Consider the following 1,279-nt stretch of genomic DNA (forward strand, 5'->3'; position numbering starts at 1 on the left):
TAAAGTTTGAAATGTCTCTATTTTAGTCATTGTCAATTTGTCATTAGCTTTCTACGTTAAATTTTGATATGACCAGTTAAATATTAACGTGATAAAATGTTCTGATCTTATCTTCATCATCATTACTTAGGGACAAACTAACAAATAGAACCAAAATATAGACTTTTTAAATTTTATTTAGAATAAAACCAAAAAATAATTTTAATGGGATAAAAAAAAATTTAGAATGAAATATTATTTTAATTCTTAATGTTTAAGTTAGATTGTAATTTCATCGTTAACGTTTAGAAAAAATCATATTTTTGTCAATATTAATTTTTCTTTCAAACAAAATAATTTTTTTATTATTACTTTTTTCTTTCTCTTATTCTTCTCTCGCTTTGTTCTCAATTGCTACAATCGTCACTACAATTGTTACAATTACGATTACTGTTGTTTATCTACAAGAAAATGATAATGGAAAAAAATTGTACTTTTGAAAGAGAAAATTTAATATAAGATGAAATAAGATGCCTAGAATTAAAATAAGACATACACTTTTAATATTATAGACAAAATTAAAATTTAATTCAAATATTAGAGATTAAAATAATATTTTATCCAAAATTTTATTTAAGTCTATTTTTATTATTAATCTACAAAAAAATATCAAGAAATTTCCTACTGAAATCAAGTTATTATATATAACACATCAAATCAAATAATCTCTCAAGGACTTCAAGGAAGAACCAGCTTGCCACAAATTAATATATATTAAACATCATCACAAAACTAATTTTTCACTTTCCTAATTACTCTAAGGTCTTCATTCAAGTTACTTTTTTTCCAAGTAAAAAAATTAAAGTTAAGAAATGACTAACCAGGATCTCTGAGAGTGGCATGAACTTTGTAGCCTCTTTGAAGAAGAATCTCTACAAGGTATGAACCAATGTACCCAGTGGCTCCAGTAACACAGTATGTTGTTGAAGAAGGATCAACTTTCATCACCATCTTATTAAGTGCTTCCTCCATTATTACCACTCACTCCAACTATGGATACCAATATTGAAAGTTGATACCCCTTTAACCCTCTCTATGAAAGGACCTATCAGTATTGGCCAAACTTTTTTCATTTTTATATGCAATGCCATGGATTCTTATTCTTTTTGGTAAACTGCAATAATAATATTATATCAGAGTAAACTATTAAAATGGTATCCGAAATTTCACAATATTGATAAAAATAATTTCCAAAAATGTTAACGTTAAATAAGTCCTCAAATATTTAAAAATGTGACAA

The 1,279-nt window shown here is 25.3% G+C and overlaps 1 protein-coding gene across 2 annotated transcripts in view; it reads right to left on the reverse strand.

Annotated features, from left to right (window-relative positions):
• LOC107614487 (putative anthocyanidin reductase) overlaps positions 1-1,129 on the reverse strand; it is a 5,301-nt gene extending 4,172 nt beyond the window's left edge. For both annotated transcript variants that reach the window (XM_016316685.2, XM_016316684.2), the window contains exon 1: positions 861-1,129. In XM_016316685.2, the coding sequence (XP_016172171.1) occupies positions 861-1,011 (151 nt within the window). In that variant the 5' untranslated portion in view covers positions 1,012-1,129. The remainder of the gene's footprint in view (positions 1-860) is intronic.

The sequence above is a fragment of the Arachis ipaensis genome, chromosome B08 (assembly GCF_000816755.2).
Source record: "Arachis ipaensis cultivar K30076 chromosome B08, Araip1.1, whole genome shotgun sequence".
Lineage (NCBI taxonomy): Eukaryota > Viridiplantae > Streptophyta > Magnoliopsida > Fabales > Fabaceae > Arachis > Arachis ipaensis.